General features: G+C 40.5%; 1 protein-coding gene across 6 annotated transcripts in view; it reads right to left on the bottom strand.

Annotated features, from left to right (window-relative positions):
* Nucleotides 1-17,111, bottom strand: part of LOC143428086 (uncharacterized) — a 64,360-nt gene extending 47,249 nt beyond the window's left edge. For 3 of the 6 annotated variants that reach the window (XM_076902737.1, XM_076902738.1, XM_076902739.1), the window contains exons 1-6: nt 9,974-10,096; nt 7,118-7,730; nt 6,234-6,412; nt 5,948-6,140; nt 5,654-5,879; nt 4,805-5,049 (exon numbers count right to left, since the gene is read on the bottom strand). In XM_076902737.1, the coding sequence (XP_076758852.1) occupies nt 4,805-5,049; nt 5,654-5,879; nt 5,948-6,140; nt 6,234-6,412; nt 7,118-7,729 (1,455 nt within the window). In that variant the 5' untranslated portion in view covers nt 7,730; nt 9,974-10,096. Of the gene's footprint in view, nt 1-4,804; nt 5,050-5,653; nt 5,880-5,947; nt 6,141-6,233; nt 6,413-7,117; nt 7,731-9,973; nt 10,100-10,920; nt 11,130-11,239; nt 11,432-11,698; nt 11,822-11,902; nt 12,145-12,221; nt 12,337-12,393; nt 12,580-12,889; nt 13,100-13,187; nt 13,289-14,868; nt 15,044-15,762; nt 15,877-16,257; nt 16,451-16,888 lie in introns of those variants that run through there. The other 3 variants (XM_076902742.1, XM_076902740.1, XM_076902741.1) reach the window with 3 other exon arrangements.
* Nucleotides 17,112-20,722: the final 3,611 nt, after the last annotated feature.

The raw sequence follows: 20,722 nt of genomic DNA, 5'->3' as shown, positions 1-20,722 counted from the left end.
CTACGCAACAATATCTGTGTATCTCTGCAAGAAACAGCGATAAATATTTTTGATAGCAACAATCATCGAGATAACACGAATGAGTAATAATTTGAAAACGGAACGAGATCGAACCTACATTCCGTTCTCTGATAAAAGCATTTCCCACGAATCGTAGCTTGCATTTTTTAAGTAATAAAATCAGATAAATTGGAATTTGTTCGAGAGGAATTTAACCGGTTGAATAACAAGGAAAGTGCTGAATTCGATTGGCCTGTCTCCAAATCGGTCGGTGTACAAAGGAAACAAACGAGGTTTTAATATTTCTCGTCTACTCGGAGCCGAATTAACGTCGACGTTGTTTAATGTTCCGCGTTCCAACGTGCCGAAGTAACGCGGCCATCACGCGGAAACGCTGCGTACCAGGTCGAAATTGATGTCCGTCCTCGGTCCATCTTCCTTCGAGATCGTTTATGAACCTACGCACCGAATACGTTCTCCAGTTACCGTCGCTGGCTTTTCTGATTAACGTTATTTTTGGCGATTTGCCAGACGAACTCCATGGATATCGAGGCACACGGAAAATCGCTATTTTATGCGTCGCGGAAAAAATTGGGCACGATTGGATGCGACTGGGGGATGTAACTATATTAATGTGAGTAGAGAATCGTAAAGATTGATAAGTAAGATTTTTTACTTGAGATGCGATTGAAAGAAGAAGAAGAAAGAGAAGAATTTGGAATTTCGGATGCGACTGTCTTTCACATTTAAAATTAAAGTAATAAGTAATCTGTGCTAAATAAAATTGTGAAAATCAAAGAGAAAAGTTTGGAAACTGAATGCAACTGACTCTTTCATGATAAGGACCAATAAATAATCAATTTGTAATAAATAAAATAGTAAGAAAGAAAGAGTCTACGACACAATTGGCTCTTCAATTTTAAGAATAACAGTCAATTTGTACGAAAATAAAGTTTTAAAGCAGAAGCTGAAGCAGTTTTCATATTTCTCCTAAGACAGATAATTTTATCTTTTGCAAAAGTGTAGATATTTATATTCAAATTTCATGTGTATTTAGAAAAGAAGATATATTATATTCTTATTTATACAATGTATAAGTTGAACCGAGTCCAGAAATCTGATGAGCAGAAACAAGAAAAAAAAGTAGCGTTCGTTTGTAAAATTAGACCCTGCTATTCGGAGCACTCAAGGAAAGAGTTTAATCTCAAGGACTGTATACCATTAAAACGCCTTTGAGAATCCTAATGTCCAAGTCAACAGATTCTCCAAGGAAAATAAAACAAAGTTAGTAGTCAACAGAATTTAGTAAGTGAACGTCCTAGGCAGTCGCTCTCGTACGAAAACATATGTATGTTTTTCTAGAAATTTTCCTTCTACCCGAAATACGTCACACTTCGTCATACATTTATTTTCAATGATCGATGAATGAAGAGGCAGTCGCGTTAACTGATTACATTTTATGATAAACGTAACACCGAGGCACAATTATCAAAATATAAGAAAATATAAGAAATGAGTCATACATGCTGCGCTAATAATTTACTTGTAGCAATAAATTTCAGAATTACCGCAAATTATTATTAACTGCAACGTTAAATTATTTTATTGATTATTTTAAGAAATTCTATACCATGAAATTAAATTATTACAATGACGACTCCAGACAAGTGCAATTATATCAATCGATGTGCCATTAAATAATCAACGTATAATGGATGAAACTATTACTAAACAATGAAAGTATTAATAGATAAGAAACGGAGAGAAACATTATCTTACCACTGCTATTATAACACACGAAACAAAGCGCATAGTAATAACATTTATCTACTATTATCAGCATTATATTTTTATAAACGGTCTCAGATTTTCTAAAATTTTTTTAAAGAAATATTACTGATAATTTCTCTGCAGTTACTCATTACAGATATCCAGCACACCTGAATGAAAGGATCAGAGTCTATCGAGTGCAACAAATACTTCCGCTGCTACATTCTACTTTCAATGCTGATCTAACAGCTAAATTTATCTACTACCAAGTCGAGGAACCTTTCGCGTGCAACATCCGAAACTCATCGAACCAGAATCAATCGACGAAAGCGATCTGCTTTTTGCACCTACGGCTACATATCTCTCCACGCCTCTTAATTGATCTAGGTGCACGATTTCGGGATTGAAGATCGTTTTAAATGCGCGCAGCTCTCGATCGGTGTGCACCATTTAAATAACGCGAGATTTCGGGATCAAAGATCGTTTCGAGTTCACACACCTCTCGAGCATCGTTTAAATGACGCGAGATTTCGGGATCGAAGATCGTTTCGAGTTCAAGCACCTCTCGATCGATGTGCATCATTCGAATAACGCGAGATTTCGGGATGGAAGATCGTTTTGGGTGCGAGTACCTCTCGATCGTACGTCGGTGTGTTTATACTTTATAGGTATCTTTGTGAGGTGACGTCACCGACACGGACGAACGAACGGAGGATAAAACCGGACTGACTGGTGGCGTTCTCCGAACGAGACACGTTCGCCAGGCGGCGGTCCTCCGATCCGCCGGAAAACCGGGCGGCGAGATCGCGAAATTAACCAGGATTCCCGCGAAGTACGGGCAGAAGGGCCGTTGAAATCGCCGCGTTCCACGGTTCGCGGATTCCGCGCTCCGGAAGCGTCCGCGCGCTGCCCATCCTCGTGGAACAATGCGCGATACGCTATTATTGTATTATCGACGGCGTTATGTCAGGCTAATTGCGCGTTATCTCAGGCTAATGAAGACCGATAATTTAGCCGAGGAGGACGTCGCCAAAATGATCAACGACGAAACGCTTGCTACACTCGGCGTTACCCGAAGGGCACTTTCAAGGTAAAGGAACAGACTCGTGAGCGGCATAACCAAGGATTGGAAGAAATCGGGGTCGCCGGGAAACGTGACGAAAATCGAACGACTTTTGGCGACAGCTACCTCTGCGTGACCCCTCTACGTCGAGGATCAATGAGTCCATTCATGTTCGATACCACTTGTTAATGAAAATTACGATATTTTCACGCTACGATTCGTGGCGCGCGCAATTTATATATATAATAAATTAATTATTTACGGTTAACAAATGTCGATCGCTTATTACAATAATATCGATCGATTTATTATTCTACGTAATCCCGCGAGTGTTATTATTATTGTAAGAAAAAGACAGAAGAATGGAGTGTTATTTGTATGTAATAGACGAAGAACGATTTCCTATGATAGCTTGTCCGATTAATTCTCGGGGCAATCACCTAAATCGACCCACGTTCAAGCAGTGACAGCCACAACGTAAACCGCAGCAGCAACAGCACTCGCGTAACACATGTCACGATCACATAACCGGTCGAACGGTCGCGGAAGCCAGTCGACTCAAGACTGACTGCGTTCTCCGGAACTGATCGGTTCGTGCGCGGCTGCGACGGCGCGCGAATCACATCGGAGATACACGAGGCCGCCCGAGGACGGCCAATCGGCGTGGCCCGTCTATCGGCGATAACCTGCTACATTGGAAAGGACGCTCGCGGCGATACCACGAACGCCTCGTTACGATTGTGTTGTTATTCGTCGTTGTTCTCGTTACAGCGCGTTTAATCCAGCGTCACGAACAGAGTGAGAATTTGGTATTTCTAAAAATCGACTGTCGTCGTAATATCTTTTTACCGTTCGCGTGATTCGTGATCGGAGATCGAGTGATTAACGGTACGCAAAGTGACCGTACACAGTGGTTCTTTTCGAAGAACTGCAAGATTTATGTCGAACAATTACGTTTTCTATTTATTCGGTAATATTTTATATATATAAGTGGTGTACGAGCTTGAAGAAATGGTTGGACATTTTTGGAGTCGAGAATGCTGGTTGGTGAGTAAGATAGACGTTAATTCTGATTTTTATTTGGTGTTGTTAAGGGTGTGAGAATTTTTATTTTGTAGTTATTGTTATGTTAATTGCGACGAGGTCAATTCTGTATTTCAACCCTCCATTGTACTCCATTTATATTGAAATATCGCCTCCGATTTTCATTCGTATTTTTAATAGCATTATAACTATAAATAATAGTGAGTGTTTATATAATAATGAGTATTTATGTTTATGATATCTTATGATTGTACAAAAATTTCAACAATGAAATTCGTACAATGAAGGGCCTAATGGCAGTCTCTAGTCAGTTCGAAATGTTTCGTATAGATTTCGAAAATGTTTCGCAACAATTACAGGGGTTCTGAAATATTAATAATCTTAATATACAACAATCATACAATATCTATGAACACCCTCTAATAAATTCTGACGAAACTCGTATAAAAACTTCTACAACGAATATATTAAATGCATAATTTATATCTTACTTACTATGACTCTTTTCTCCTGTAATTTAATTATTTCTATAGATAACAAATTACGGACTAAGTTTACTGATTATTAATCAAAACAGTTCCAAAGATCACACGCACAAAACAGTCATGGATACTCGCTGAAATAAAAATATACTAAAATACACTTATTCAAGCATCACCGCATTACACTGAAACCACTGTATAAACACAGGTTAAACGTAGATTAAGAAAAGAGGGAAACAAACGAGACACGAGTCACACAGGAAAGCAATTAGCTTGCATTAGACAACGGCAAACGACATTGATTCTCGTTAACGTTGGCAAACTCGAGAAGATTCTGTTGCACGGCAAAACGATCGAAGCATGCAGCCGCGTGGGTGCAGTTGCAGCTGCAGCAGCACCCATTCTTCCGTTCGCCATTCATGCTGGACGCCTCGATCGAACTCACCTTCCTCGCTCGCTCGAGGAAATCCTGCCCCTCCAGATTCTCCTCCTTCTTCGTTGGCGACATCTCGATTCCGCTGTCCTCGTGGTGTCTCGTGTACTCCTTCAGGGACAACGCGATATCTTTCGACGTGTCCGCAGGAATCGCGCGTGTCTCTTGATTTATTTCGCAAACCTTCGCGAACTTGATCACGCGCTCGGTGTCGTCTGTTTTCGTTGACAGCTCGTCTCTGCGGCTATACGACTCCGCTGTTGGACGACAGAATTTTTCATAATTACTCGGTTGATGCTTATTTTCACGGTCTCAAAATTTGTATGTTACATTTGCATTCTATACTGTATCGCCTAAGTTTGCGCTGTAAGTTATACTAGTTGTTGTTTTAAAATCATACAGTGGCAAAAAATGAATTTTTATATACACACAATGTTGTAATTGCATATTAGTAAAAGAAGACAAATACTAAAATCAAAATTTTAGAGCAACACAAACAATAAAATAGTCCACGAATTTTTAAATGCACATAAATTAATTATGTCGAATTAATAATATAATATTTAAATATATATTATAATATTATATTAAATGATTAATTTAACAAACTTTTTATGTACACATTACATATTCGTTGATCTAAGACAAATGTTAGGTTTTCGCTGGTAAAGTTTATAGCAACAAGTGGGAGTCATTAAAGAAATATGCTGTAATAATAAAAATAAGCAAATAATTAGTTTTAAAAATATTGAAATTTATCAATGAGTCCTAAAATGGTAGCTGTGCTTCTATATGCATAAATGTTAATAAATTGTCATGTAAATTGAAGTACAATTGATATTTGTACATGAAAAATCTTACATTTCGATCCAGACTCCATCTCATGACACAGTCCATTCGTTTTCTCGTGAACATCCGGTGACACGATGCGTTCGAGATCCTTCATTTCCTTAACATCGACATTCTCGCGATGATCTTGCAAAGTGTTGGATATCACCTTGTAAGACGCGACGCCTAATCGAGTGTCGTGAGACACTCGTAACGTAGTCGTCTCCGTCACTTCTTTCACGATCTTCCCAGATTTCTCCTGAATTAAAAATAAAATGGCACATCAAACAACCCCAAAACCAGGAGAAAAAAAACATTTTCACGTACATCTATTCTTTTCTCCATCGATACGATCTTCTCCACTTGTTTCTCGCCACTGGTCTCGCAGACTTCCGGTTTTGGAACATCCAACGTCGCGTCTTCCTCCATTTTCGGCTCCTTCGACGTTTCTATTTGTTTAATTGCGGAAGAAGACAATGTCGCGCTAGTGGTGGTAAATTTAGGCTCCTCGATATTGCACCTTTCGTAGAGGGAAATGAAAAAGAAAAAACGAATCAGTTAACGTGCGAATCGATGCGCGTTTCGTCGGTTTATTTTAGCATCTTTCGCGTACCAGGTGTCGGTAGTAGTCACGGTTATTGGAGCAGCAAGCTCTTCCCATTCTGGAGATGTAACGAAGGACGCGCTTCTGGAACGAGCTGTCGGAGTTATCGAACATTCGGTGGCGGTCACGTAGCCCTCGACGTTCGAATCTTCGGCTAAACTCTCGTCGAATGACTTCTCCATGATGTCCTGCAACCGAGCACGATCATTCATTAATATTCGAACGCTTGAACCATTTTTATTTCTAATCCACGATGATAAACAGTCAAATAGGGGCACACTTTGCTCATCAGTCTATAATTCGACCATCTTTTATTGCAACTGTGAACGATAAATATTTTTTTAAATGCTATTTATGTCTATTACGTATTATATGTTACACAATTTACGTCGTGGAATTTTCTAATTTTACATATCTAATCTTGAGTGTTCCCTCGTTTATGTAGGTATATCGTTTTAAACATGTCACTTGCTAAGAATTGCAAATGTAGGTTTTAGAATACCTTTCTAAGCAACTGTGGATGCAACGTTTCAAAGAAATCTATCATTGGTTAAATGTCCATGAACAATTGCAGAAGAAAGGAGAAGTTGTACAAAAAAAAGAGCAGTAATCGGTGTCGATTATATGCAAAAAATGATTTTCAAAATGCGAAATTACTTGAAACATGTTACTGATTTAAAAATGCATTTATAAAAATACCAAATTCTACTTAAAAAAAAAAAAGAATAATGGTTAGCTTCTAGCTTTCTGACTCGATTATGTAAAGTAACATTGCGTTAACAACGCAATAAATCAACAATTTCCTTATTCCCCATTTTTCTCCAAATTCTACGCATTTTCAATTCTGCTGCATTTATTCCCTTGAAGTAAATAAATAATTCGTATTTGCTCACCTCCGCGACATCTTCTTTCGACTTTTCATCCCCCACAGCCACCCCATCCAATCCACTGTCCTGCTTTCTCTGTTCCGTTTCATAAGCTTCCTCCTCGACAGTTTTATCCTCCACCTTAGCACTCGTCGCAGTAGATTCAGACACGCTAGAACCAGCCATAACTCCAGCCGTATCAGTGCAAAACGTATCGCTGGCAGCTACCAAGCCAGATATCGTTGGCTCCCTCGAAGAAGCAACGCTGTCACTGGCGACGGTCGTTGAAGACAGAATCGTGGACATGCACTTGGGTTGCAGTTGCACGGTGGACACCGAGGAACTTATCAAAGGCACGGTAATGGCGACGGACGACGCGGTGGCTGGGATCGAGCCGGAAGTACCGCTGGAAGTCGGCTGGTTCTGAGCAGAGAATGGCGCGTTCGACGACGAGAAGAGGGAGGAAGTGGAGGACATCGCGGACGACGACATGGGAACTGGTCGAGTCCTGGCTCCAGCCTCGCAAAGCCTCGCGTCCAACTTCTCAGCGAGGCGGGTTACTTCGGCAAGCCTCGCTGAGATCGCCTCCACCGCTGTCAGGTTACTGCCTTTGCCCGAGGCATCCTCGGCTTCAGACATTCTAGAAAAAATAAATTTTTCCCTCGTTCACTTCTGGCTATTAATAGAATTTTTCTCTGTACCGCGGTCCATCGACACCGCGAGAGATCCTCGCGAGTGGATTATTAATTACGCGCGCCCTTATCGCGCCACGTGCTCGCGTAATTAGTTACGAAGGTTTCCGTATGGTTCGGTCGTAAATAATTTGTATGGTGCTTTTTTAGCCTGAATCTTATGTTTTTTTCGTTACTGGATCGATATAAATTATGTTTCTTTAAACATCTTAGCTTGGGGGCATATGGGTTTATTCGATATTTAATGACGACTAATTTTTGTAGATCATTATTTCCGAATTTTTCATTTTTTGCAGCAATACTTTCACTTTTTCCTCTGTCTTTTTATTTTTTCCCCTCTTTTGGCTTACTTTTTCACAAACAAATGAAATTAAATTAGTTGGATACTTTCGATGTTTTAAACGATGCAGTACGCTTTCAACTTATTCAACAATTCTTCCTATAACGGGTATTTCATTTAACCAACAAACCATAATATTGCCATTTATGAACATTCTATTGTATTTCTAAATATGAGACAGCTAAATGTACCAATCGCGCATAAAGAAGGAAAATAGTATTCATGAAAATCTAATTTACCATTTTTAAAACAATTCCTCTATTTCTCTATGACATTTCGAAACATAAATTGACGATTTAAAGAAGAATCGTGTTTTTAATTTTCAATACATGCTAGACATATGTTTCCAATAGAATCGCTTGCAACAAAATAATATTTCCAATTCCATCCTATTATATAATAGAGAGAAACGGTTATCAGTCGAAAATACGTGCGATCTATTAAAGAACCAATCGAGCCTGCAACTGGCAACCATTACGCCTACATCTAGAAGAGAAATAATAATCGGTGCCAAATATTCGCGTATCGATTTCTCGCGTAACAAACGATCGATGGATCTTGACGCGCGCGCGCGCGTCCATTAGGAAAATTGTACGGTGGTTCGAGAAAACGTCAAATTTCAATGGAATTACGTAATCGCCAATGACAGCGCCGCGACGCTACGTAGCGTCGCGGGCCAGATGGTGCCTTCGATGTGGGGCGGAGTTCTAATTTCGGTGGACCAAGAGCAACCGAATCTGCATAGCGTCACATTCAAGCGGCATTTTCAATCTTCGCTGCACCCAACGAAACCTCGCCTCGCGTATACATTTAACCCTTTCCCAGCTAGAATGTCCTACATACCGCGAAGTAGTGATCTAATTTCTTAATTTATTTTATAATAATTTTATTAACCTGCGTCGCTGTTTCTTTCGAAATGGCGGGAAGTTAATAGAATTAAGTAAACCCATTAATATAGGAAAATAATGGATAACAAATTAACGAACGTAGCAATTTATCCAGCAGAAAATACCAGAAAGTGTAGAGTCTAGTAGACCGCGGATCGAACGCGTGCAAATTTCCGATTTTTAGAGGTTCCTAAAAATAACGAGCGGAAATGTTCGACGCCCAGTTGATCGAAGGCGCTCTGTCGTTGATGCTGAAGTTCGTGGATCGAGGCCAAGGAGTCGTTGTGGGCCACAGCGAGAGCTTGTGGGCACGCACGTGCGCGAACAAGGAAACATTCAGAACAATGCCCACCGCGGACGATAAGAATTTCAAACAAAAAGCGAACGAGCGCGTCGAAAAAAGGCCGACCAGCCGGCCTGAGACGATATCCGCGCTTCTCTTGGCCGCCCGCCAGGCGACTACATTTTCCAGATTCGAAATCCGCCGACCACTTTCGCGGCGTAACTCTCGCGGAACCCGCGAGATGAAGACTCGCAGCGTAACGATTTCTTGGCCCTGACCGTCCTTCGTGTGCGTGAAAATAGGACGCTCGTTTATGCGGCCGCGAACGACGCGAATGACCCATATTTATCGCACTAACACGTGGGTGAAACTGAACAAATTCCACGTTCGAATGAAATTGCGACGAACAAGTCCCCCTTCTTTTTAAAATACGCAACGCGCCACTTTTATTTGCCGCGAATCGAACGTCGCGGGTTAAAAGGGCGAGCTTGACGTTTGCACAGGGTGTATTCGAGGTGTTCACGTCCAAAGAAAATCTGTCGCTTTGTTAGGAAAAAGATGAAGTACCGTTTCGTAACGACAAAGTTGATGGCGGGTATAAAAATGAACGTGACGCGCGGTTCTAGGAGCACAGATCGAATGAGAGCGACGCGTTATTATTTCGAAACCGTCGAGACTTACATGCAGCGATATCAAGGTGTAGGTATCCGGTCGACGTGCAGCCATGGACTGACACTCCGTTTTTAACGGAGGTGCTCGTTCGACGTTACCCTCCTTGCGTCTTACGCATATTACTTCAGCGCGGACCGCCTCGATCTTTCTCTCCGCTGCACCGTCGCGTCGACTCGACTTCTCCTCGGTGCTCGATCGGGTCGCTCGTTTTATTAACCGAACACGGGATCGCGAGGGAAAGTCCGAGGACGGCGTGGAATTATCGAAAGAACTTAGAAAATTGCCAGGAACGTTTTAACGCCTGATGCGAAATGCATCGAGAAGTGGTTTTAAATCTGCTGCGGTAGTCTTTAAATAGTACGTACGAACTCTTTGACGGATATTGGTAGAAGCTGTGATGCCAAACGAAACAAAGGAAATTATGAATAACGTTTATAAGACTTCATTTGTGAAAGTTTCGAAGTATTCTCTTCTCCACTTGATGGATTTTAAACAAATTTTCGTCACATTAATTTCTAATTTTTTAGAGAAGTCGAATTATTTATTTAGCTCTTTAATTTATTTCTTTAATTAGTTCTTTGATTACGGCAGACTTTGAAACGAACCAGCTGTATTCGGTACATAACGGTGAAACTTTTCATTAGGCGTGCGTTTCTCAGAAAACACTGAATCCTGCTGCATTAAACCAATATTATTTACTTCTTAAATTCACGAGTCAAGCGCAAGTACATTCGAAATGCTTTTACACGCCAAGAGTATCAGAAGCGCAAATTTTCTGAGCGTCTTCAGGCGCCAACAATAGTCGAAGGGTTAAGAAGATTGCGTCAACATCAGTATTTACTTGTTTGTGCTACGAAATTGTTGTTCAAACTCTCACTGAGCGATTATATCATTGACAAGTGTGAACGGACTTCAAAAATTAACCATTTTTCGTGGGTAATCGCTGTCGTACTTGCCGTTGATGATAGAGAGGTTCCCTCAGACGCGTCCTCAACAGACGACCCAGCCTCACCATTCGACCGACTTCGAGGAGGAGCTTTTCACGGTTCCCCAAAATGTCCCTGATCTCAGCCTTGGCTCGCGCCTCTGCGGCCACGTCCTCCGGTTTCAAGGATCGACGCAGCGACGCTACCGTTTCGATCAGGTCGCGCAGCTTCGAGCAATGCTTCAAGAGACGAATGAAAAGTTTTAGAAAAATAATTGGGGACACGTGGAGACGGAATTTGAGGGTTGAGGTGTATTTTAAAATTCGTAAATGACGGTCACCGTGCGTACATCTTCGACGCTTCTGTGGAAAACAGCGCACACCCTCAGCCTGGTTAATTGCTCTTGGCCAACGGATCGTAGCTGCTTCCAGGCTTGGCGTAGCCTTGAAAACAGACTTGCGTTGCTCTCCAGAGGCAGCCTGCAGGATAATCTTAACACTCGTGCGCCATTCGCTAATTGACAGCCGTAGTCGTACGTTCCCTGACGAGTGAAATGTTACGATGTTCTAGTATAAGAATTTTTTTAATTTCCATCCAATTAATCATTCCTTAGTTTACACTTTAAACCCTTCGCGCTCTTGGCCACATATGTGGACATGTAGTTCTTTTATTATTAACTCTCAGCGATCACAAACGTGAACGTTATGGTTTTTCTTTTGCTTTTTGAATTCTTATCTTTTTCTCGCTACAAAAAGAACTCGTTCCTGAAGAGGATAACTTATGCGATTTATGATATATCGTTTGATACCTTGGCGGTTTCTTGAAAGGTCTGATGCTCCTCTTTCTGCGATTGTATTTCCACAGCATTGCAACCAATCTCCATATGATTCTTCAACAGAACGTCGTACAAATCGTTGAGCCATTTTACAGCCTGAAAAGTGATTTTTATAAATAATAATTGTATGGATTGTACACGTTTGATTGGTACAATGTTCTAAAATTAGATCATTACCTGTTCTGCGTCGCTTTCATAAGTGTACACTAAAGCGATCTGTTTCAAAGACAGTTTCTGTAGTTCAACGCTATCGTTGAAGATGTTCTTCCTAGCATTGGTGGCATCCAAAATATCTCTGACGTTCACTATATCCTCGCCATAGTCGACGTGCACATCTCGACCGAGAGCATCCTTCACCGGCATCGACAAAATGTCCGACAACTTTTCACCCTCCTTCACCAACTCTCGCTCCAAGCTTTCTGCGGTTAATACATTTATTTTCCTTCGGTTTCAGAATTTTTCAAACACCGATACGACTGTTGTAGAAATCGTTTACCCAAGACGGCTTGACTTTGCTCCAGTTTTAATAGGTTCGCTCCAGCTTGCGAGAAATCGTGCGTTCTGTTACCCATAACTAATTTATCGAACACCTCGCTCGTTTTGTCGAAGTACTGAAAATAGGAGAACGTTGATTCACGAACACTGTCCGTCGGTTACCGATGATTTACCTCGGACACTAGCCTGAAGAATCTTTGCGAAGTGATTAACACGTTCCGCCGCCTCTCGAGTCTGTTCGCGAAACTCCGACAGACGAAATCCATGAAGTCTCGCTGAGATTTTAAGTCCTCCGACAGACGTGTGCTTGGTAAACTGTCGATCTTGTGGAGCAGTTCTGCGTATCGTCCATATGTTTCCTAATTTGAACATAAATGTTTCATATTTTTTTAACGTAACATTCTATCAAATTTCGTATACATAATTTACCCGTCGAAAGTTTTATTCGTCGAGCTGCTATATTTTAATATTGTACCACTATGTATAATTCATATAATAGCTATAAATCTTCTTTTTCTGATAACTAATAAAAACAAGCGGTTAAGATATATTTTTAAATTAGAGAGATTTAAATAAGTTATTTCAGATTCTGCAATCGATAAATAGTAAACTAACGACGCGATTAATTGAATAATTTTGAATAAAACAGCGCTACGTGTTTTTTCATACCCTACACTCTAATTCGAGCTCCTCGTGGCGTCTGCGAAGTTCCTCCGAGGAGGACACGTCGAATCCAACCTGACAACAGGAATTTAACATTGCGTCAGCTGGTCCCAGGATCCAGTCTGTGACACGCGACACACCCTTCTCAAGATCACCGATTACCCTAGCTATGTCCAGGTTCCTCTCCATCTCCGACCAGGAGTTCTCGATGCCTAACTAAAAATGTGTCGGGCAACGACACGTACAGAAACGTGAGACAGCGTTCGTCTATTTTTCTATCATACGCTTCGAAAGATATAGGCACCTTCTTTAATTCGATGGAGTCCATCAGCTCGTGAATCCTTTTACTGGTATCCGAAGTGTCCTTGGTTGATTCTCTGCTCATTGAGCTGACTAAATTCCTACCTAAATTTAACAGTTCAATATTAAACAATTTAGAAAAATTGTATTTTATTATTATTGTATTTTATTTATTATTTAACTATGAGGAGAAACGATCAAATTTGTAATTCTATCAAAAAAGAAAAAGTATTATATTTTGTTATAATTGAAAAATGTCAGTATAACAATTTGTTTGTGTACATTCATATTTTGAATCTTTTTCATCGTAACTTTTCTTGTAAAACTTAGTTAAAAGATATACGTTTGCGTCATAGTTGCAACCTGGTTGATTGCATCGCAGTACTTTTTACACTTTGAGATGACGTTAAAGACAGAGCATCAGTTAAGAGCATGCGTCGAATAGAAGGAAAAGTTGAAATTATTTGGATAAAAATGTATCACACGAATACCATTACATTATTAATTATTTAGTTATATCTATTCACAATAGAGAAGTGGAAGTTTAAGCATTCATCATCGTGTTCTTTCTGTACAACCAATTTATCTTTTCATTTCAGGCATTCATTTAATTATTACTATAATAACTACACGTGTGTGCGTATGCAACGTTTATGATAATATAATATGAATAACAGTACAAAATGTCCACTTTTCCGCGTTCCTTCCTTCACGTAACGCCTTAACGGGAACCCCTGGAGGCCTAAAAAATGCGGATTTCTAAGAAGATTCCAACGCTACATCGGTGCACGTTTACACGAGTACGGTAAAGAAGGAAGAAAAAAAAAGAGGAAACGAATAACACGCACGCCGCATTGTCCACGTTTTTACACCCTCGCGCGTTCCCCGGAGCACGCGACTCTCCACTCCGGTACCAAAGAAACGTTCCCGTCCGACATCCGGTTAAGCCGGTTTTTCAATTTTTCCGGACGATCTGCCCGTATCCGAGTGTCGATCCCCGTGTACGAACCAGTCGGCCGATTGTACGACAGACCAGGAAATGGTGTGCTCGAGCGATCGATAACGATGACACGAGAAAACGAGCCGCCTGTGACGGATACTCGAGGAAAAACTCGCGGGTAGAAGCTTCACGTGATCACCGTAGAACGGGACAGTCGATTTAGCGGACTTTCGATTATTCGGAAATGAATCCCTTTGCAAGAAATCTATACGTTTAATAATCGGCGTACTATTAATATTGAAGGATAATTAAATTATCATTTTATTATTCATCAGTAATTCACATTTCGTATGTCATATACGAAATATTCCGAAATGCGAGAAGGAGCGATGAGCTACTCGAATGAATGTTTTAAAAACTTTGTGTCAGTTGTTCATCGTGTATCATGAGAATAATATTGTAATTGTGGAAAACTATCTATCAATTTTTTTATTTTTTGTAATCGTAAATTTTTAACGTTAATTGCAGTTTATTAATTTTGTTTTTGAAGTACTGTTTGCTTTTTACGAAAGAATAAGAGTGAAACGAAGAATAAGAAATACAGGCTGCGATTAATGAAAATATCATTACTAATTGCGGGTAATATATGAAGTTTGTGATTTATTAAAATATGCTGGAATCGTTATCGTTAGTAATCTCTCGAAGTGTTCTAACATATGCGTATTGCACGACATCTTGTAGTCACCTGATTGTAACACCTGTCGCGCGAGATAAATCAACTCGTTGCTCATCCCCCAATAAGACTCCAGATCGTCGTCCGACTCGGACATCCGGAACCCGTCCAAACTGGTCAGCCTTTGATGCAGGTCGACCATTCTCGTAACAAGATCCGATGCGTCTTTAATATAATTTTCCACTTTCTGCAACGACAGACGAGGAGGTATGTTATAGAAAAGGAAAATTGAAAATAGTGAAAGTTAGAGTTGCGTTCTTTTAGTACGTCCGCTACTGCAACCGGTTCTACGACAGGGATGCATTTTAAAATGCAAATGATTCCGATCCGAACAAAGTCGGCTAGCATTATTAGTTAGTGTTGCTAAGTAAAGTTTAGAAATCATTAGAAATCATTTCCACCTTTATTAACGTTCTTTGCACAAATGAAAATTTTAATTTTCAATTTGTACTCGAATTATTGTTACGTTAGACTCGTTAAAATCTTCTATTTTTTTCTCTTATATATGAAAAATTATCTATATTAATGTTCAAATATAGCAATGATAATTTGATCTTTATTTTAAGTGAAATTTTTATTTTAGAGTTGTAAAGTTGTTTCTATCGTACAGATATTAATCTAATTGCATTTATTCGTTATGTTCTATTTAAAGTAAGAAAAACCTACTTTCTACAAGTCTATCTAAACCGCATTACATATCGATGTTACTCTAATCGGTATTATCCGTAATGCCATACGATTATCCTCCAATGGTACTTCATTTCCCATCGAAGCAAGAAGAAATACATGAACCGTAATCAAACGCTACGCGTAGAAAGTATCGTTTCTTCGTCTTTACACGGCTTCCGTTTTTAAAACGATTGAAACGGTTCGTTCGAGCGTAAATTGCAGATCGTAGAAGATTACCACGCGCTTCTGGATCCAGTCTGTGTGATCGTACAGCCTGTTACCACCTAACTCGTACGGCAGCTGAGCAAAGTCGACGTGAAACTGAAGCCTCGTCAGAGTGAGATACGTTGGCTGAAACAAGCGACGAGTAACGAATTAAATCGCCTCACGCACCCCTAATAACTCGCGATTAACTGGTTCCAGCAGTTTCATCAAATTTTTACAAGCAAGCGTGAATAATTCACGCTATAATCGAATGGAACGTGTATCCGGAAGTATCAAATGTTTCATTGCAGAAGGATTAAATAGAACATGGCTCAAGTTAATAATCGAGCGATTAAATATAATTTTAAAATAAAATGAAAAATGTTTTACTCTATTATATTTCTAGAATATATATATTCTTTGATTCATAAATTATCCTGGTGATCTCCTATGTATGTAATTAATAGAATGAAAAATGGATTTAAAAATGTTTTTAGTGCTTGTTCAATGATAATATAAATTACTAACCTCTCCTTCTTTATGAGATTTCGTACAACTGTCTACTCTTTTGTCCCAGAAACCATCTGGACGTACCACGATCACGGAGGCCGCCAAAGCTCCCAAGAGCATCATGGACAGTCTGATGCAGGATCTCGCGACGCGCCACGCACCCTTTCGTGCATCCACTATCAAGACCAGACCATTCTTCTTTGTCTCTTCGCTAAGAACGAAACGCACACGCATATATTTTATTATTATTATCGTACCTGTACTATGGATTTTATGCGAATGTACTGAATCACATGGGAATATTTTATTTCGCACGTAAGTATAATATTAATAACACTTTTTATATAGATTGTGTTTTATTTAATTATCGATAAAAACTTTATAGTGTCAGATATAATTTTTAATATCGACAAATTTTCTTTCCTCTCAATTAAGAATTGTCCAAATATTAGCCCTTTGCACTGGAAAGAAAAAGTAACACTATTTTTTCTTGCGTAACATTTGTAATTCACTAGCAAATTAAATGAAGTTATCACGATTCGTTTTTAAGTGCAACGGATTGAAATCATTCACCGCGAGCCTTTCCAAATGCTATTTGATCAGCTTTAAACATTTCTACGCTTCTCTGTATCTAGGTGACAACGGTTACCTAAAAATGGACAAGAAATAGGCGATCAAGACTTCCAATCTGGGCTTCGTGGTCGGCTGGAGCTCCGATGGAACGTTGACCACGATCAAAGGTCTTCCTTCGCGATCGCGACCCCCTGGAACGTACGCGAGCTTCGATTCGAGGGCTTCCAAAATATCCACCGCCTCCAGGTTCTTCGCCGGCATGGTTGAACTTTATCCCCTACTTCATCGCACGACTCGAAACCGTTCAGAACCTCCCGACGTATCGTTCCGATATTCTGCATAGGGAAGAGCGTTTTCAGGGCACGGAAACGATTCGCGGCATGAATTCCTGTAATCTGCGGTAAGTAGAGCGTCGTGGAGCGCTTAACCGGTGGAACACAATACGGATCGAGCGGGTAAACGATCGATGTCACGAGCGATCGTGCCGAACGATCGACGGAATTATGTTACGAGGGATCGGGCTCGTTGACTGTAGAAAATCACCTCGTGGCACGCATACCGGCCGCGATGGTAACGATTCGATGGGAAATTGCGCGGCTCTCTCGGGCGAAATTATTAGCGCGTCTCGAATGGTGCGGCTCGCGCTTGAAAATTTGCATGTTTAAAGAACCACGAGCGCGGTGAAAGTAGAAGGAGCGCTCCTGTATCGCGCGTTCCTTTGGAGACCTTGACCAACAAATTCTGGGATCGATAAATTTGTTCGAACGATTGTTCATCGATAAAATGGAGAAAAGGATCAATCGTTGGAGGGTCGAATCTTTTTTATTTCGATGCGTTGGATAGCGAAAGGTTGCACCGAGAGGAAATTCGAAACCGGTCACAAACCACTTTATGAGACTGCGATTATAATCGGCGATATCTACACGACCATGAGATGGATGCTTTTACCCAGAAGGCCTATCACTCGCGAAATATTTTTCAACCAGAAGAACTGAAGAACGTTTCGTGAAAGATCCGGGGATACCAAATAATCGGTCGTAATCACGAGAATGCGGAGATTTGAGAGAAAAATTTGTAAACTCTTCACTCTGTTCACCATTTATTAAATAATCCCTACCGATCTATATTTTTCACGGACTTCGCAATGTCAGAAGCACAAATGTCACACATAAAAACCCAAATCACAACACGTTACACTGCGCGATAAAAAAGAAACGCGCGATCTTCACATTTCGCATTACAAACCCGCATCACTTTTGGATAACTTAAAACTTTTCCTTCGAGACACTTCATCAACGTCGAACGATAAAGAAGAAAAATTGCCAAACTCGGCGGCAGGGATCGGCCATGCGTCGGTATGCCGAAATCTTGCGGTTAGAAGACGTCCTTTCAAACAGTTTCACGTCTGCGCTGTCCGCAGCCGCGTCAGCCGGAAGCACGAGCGCGGAAAGTCGAGTTAGCAGCTGTTTGCTCGGGTCCTCGCAGGTGCACGTGCTCGAAACGGTAGCCCCGGGGACGGATTCGCGAGCGGAAATGGTCCGCGGGCGAGGAACGGCCGCCGAAAAGAAAAGCGTCGCGCGCTTTCACGCGCGGTCACGTGTGCACGGGTCGAGAGGCGAGACGCTTAGCTGCAGCCACGACGGAGGCTGCAGGGAAACCGAAAGCCATCTCGCTGCTCCATTCAGGTACAACGGTACTCTGGCACCGATTAACCGTCTTCCCCTTCTCCTTTCTCTTCCTCGTGGTCTTCCGTCTCCTTTGCCCGCCTTCGCGGCCTTTTCCCTCGCCGACGCTGTCCTCTTTCGTATTCCCGCGAGTACGCGCCGCGAAAACGATGGCCAACGGACGAAAAAATGGCTAAACGCCGTCCCGATTGCCTGCGCGACGACGAGAGTGGGTTTTAAATTAGCCGCGCGTTTCGATGGGATGGCTGACCGTGAATTCGCGCGACCCTAAGATCCCGAAGGTTCATTCGCTTCGGTATGTCTCAGATTGTGCGTGTTCAAATAGTGTTTTTGCTCAATTTTTAGAGAACATATCAACAATTTTTAAGGTATTTCAAAGAAAAAATTGCAATGTAATCTTGGGATGAGATGCACTTCTTCAAACAGTTAAAGAGAAAATTTTATGGATTTCAATTTGTTGAAAATACTTTTCAGGATAACTGTAAAATTTATAGTAAAATGTGTCGACATTTGCATGAAGGTTTAATTTAACTCGTTCTTGTATTGTTATAGCGTAAGATTAAGGACAGGAAAGGACATTTATGCCACTTCCTTATTAAAAAAGTCATCGTGACGTAAATCATGGCAATCATTGCGAAGAGGCTATGCGATAGTACGTGGGTGATGCAAAAGAGAATGTCATACTTTAAGTTGGTATATGGTAATAATTCTCTCTCTCTCTCCTTTTTTTATGGAGTTTAACAGTTTTATGCTACTTTGGATTTTATGAGTTCTTTCTCTCATGGACATGGTTTTTACCGTTAAGTGTGAACTCTGCCGTATCCGAAGTAATACGAGTGTTTGGATAAAGCAATTTCCATGCATTGGATCGGTTACTTTTTTAGTAACTAATTGAGCATCATCGTAAATGTTAAAAAAATTTAGAAACATCTATCTTTTACTCGTTTTTGTAATGTTTATTTAATATTTATAGTGCTCGTACGTGTACAATATTCACAATCTTTTTGGCTGCTCGTTCAAATAAATTTCACTTCTGCGTTTGATCGCAATTAATTCCGATCTACTTAAATTGCAAATAAGCGCACACAAACTGCATATTAGCAACAAGAAAGTATATCTTCCGCTATGAAACACACCGCTCAAATAACGGAACGTTGCATGTCCAAGTATTCGAACATAAAAAGACTATGTAGTTCGATAATTCGTAAAATTCTTTTCTATTATATTTTTACTATCTTTAGTGCAAATTCAAATGTGATTACAATAGGAAAGAGTCTTTTCCAGGAATTTCTTCCATCGAAAGTACGAGAATCCGAGGAAGACGAGGATTGCAAAAAGAAGAGATCGCGAGCGACGAAGCCATGGGCGTTCAAGTGACGAGATGTTTCTCGTATATTTTTCCACGCCGTGATTTATAGGTGCGATTGACCTCTTCTCTTAAAGTCACGCACGCTTATAAAATATTTCAACTTGAAGCACAATCCCGAACGGCTACTCATTGTATCCAACAGAGAAGCTTAACAAAGAAAAAATCGATCGATTCTTAAGTTTTCTACTAATTACTGCTTATCATAAGTGTTTCAGTTAATAATCTGACTAGATTGAAAGAAATGGCGCAAGAAGTGAACCATTGATTTTATTATCATATGAATTAGGTATATAAAGCCACATAATCTTCTCTCGAGGTTCTTTACGACCGAAAGAAGTCTCAGAATCGACATTTTATACCATACTCGTCGACCGGTACAAGATATCAACCTGGTCCCTCCTTGGAACATGCAAGATGACCACGAAGGACGATCGAAGCTTGTTCCCAGCACGAAACCTCAAATTCTTTCGTCAACCTCGTTCATCGATACCCAAGAGTCTCGTAAAACCCGGAGGAATCTGTGCATGCAGTAACCTTGATCCTCTGTCACTCCCACAAGACCCAATTAACTTCATCATTCTAAAATTTATAATTAAAGATTAAATTGAACATCTTCTACCGTTACAATTTCAACTATTCCTACAAAATTGTTCTACAAAATTGTTCTAAGCTGAAAAGAAAAGAATGGAAGCGATTGTAATTTTCAAGTCGTTGCGCAAGGCAATTACAGTTTAAAGCGTGAGTTATTTAAGACCAGAAACCTCGTTCTTGGTGTTTGAAGGTGTTTAACACAATTAACGTGGGTATGGTGCAAAGGTAGTTTGTTTCTTCGATGGCACGCGCGAGCACACAGGTC

The sequence above is a fragment of the Xylocopa sonorina genome, chromosome 10 (assembly GCF_050948175.1).
Source record: "Xylocopa sonorina isolate GNS202 chromosome 10, iyXylSono1_principal, whole genome shotgun sequence".
In the NCBI taxonomy this organism is placed as follows: domain Eukaryota; kingdom Metazoa; phylum Arthropoda; class Insecta; order Hymenoptera; family Apidae; genus Xylocopa; species Xylocopa sonorina.
This window is presented reverse-complemented; position numbering and strand designations above follow the sequence as displayed.